The sequence below is a fragment of the Myotis brandtii genome, unplaced genomic scaffold, assembly GCF_000412655.1.
Source record: "Myotis brandtii unplaced genomic scaffold, ASM41265v1 scaffold123, whole genome shotgun sequence".
Classification (NCBI taxonomy): domain Eukaryota; kingdom Metazoa; phylum Chordata; class Mammalia; order Chiroptera; family Vespertilionidae; genus Myotis; species Myotis brandtii.
In genome coordinates, this window is record NW_005354291.1 from 1,290,871 (window position 1) to 1,291,070 (window position 200).

The 200-nt window shown below is 55.5% G+C and overlaps 2 protein-coding genes across 2 annotated transcripts in view; one reads left to right on the forward strand and one right to left on the reverse strand.

The window, feature by feature from the left end:
- The window catches only part of MCM9 (minichromosome maintenance 9 homologous recombination repair factor), a 60,818-nt gene that overhangs the window by 26,136 nt on the left and 34,482 nt on the right, over positions 1 to 200 (reverse strand).
- ASF1A (anti-silencing function 1A histone chaperone) overlaps positions 7 to 200 on the forward strand; it is a 12,177-nt gene continuing 11,983 nt past the window's right edge. The window contains exon 1 of the mRNA XM_005858928.2: positions 7 to 133. Within this exon, the coding sequence (XP_005858990.1) occupies positions 25 to 133 (109 nt within the window). The 5' untranslated portion in view covers positions 7 to 24. The remainder of the gene's footprint in view (positions 134 to 200) is intronic.

Sequence of the window (200 nt, forward strand, 5' to 3'; positions counted from 1 at the left end):
CATTGTTTGTGCTTCTTTCAAAATATGGCAAAGGTTCAGGTGAACAATGTAGTGGTGCTGGACAACCCGTCTCCCTTCTACAACCCCTTCCAGTTCGAGATCACCTTCGAGTGCATCGAAGACCTGTCTGAAGGTGAGTGGGCGCCCGCCCGCCGGGCTGTCAGTTGCGGCTGCAGACGTTGAAAGTTTCCCGGGCCCGG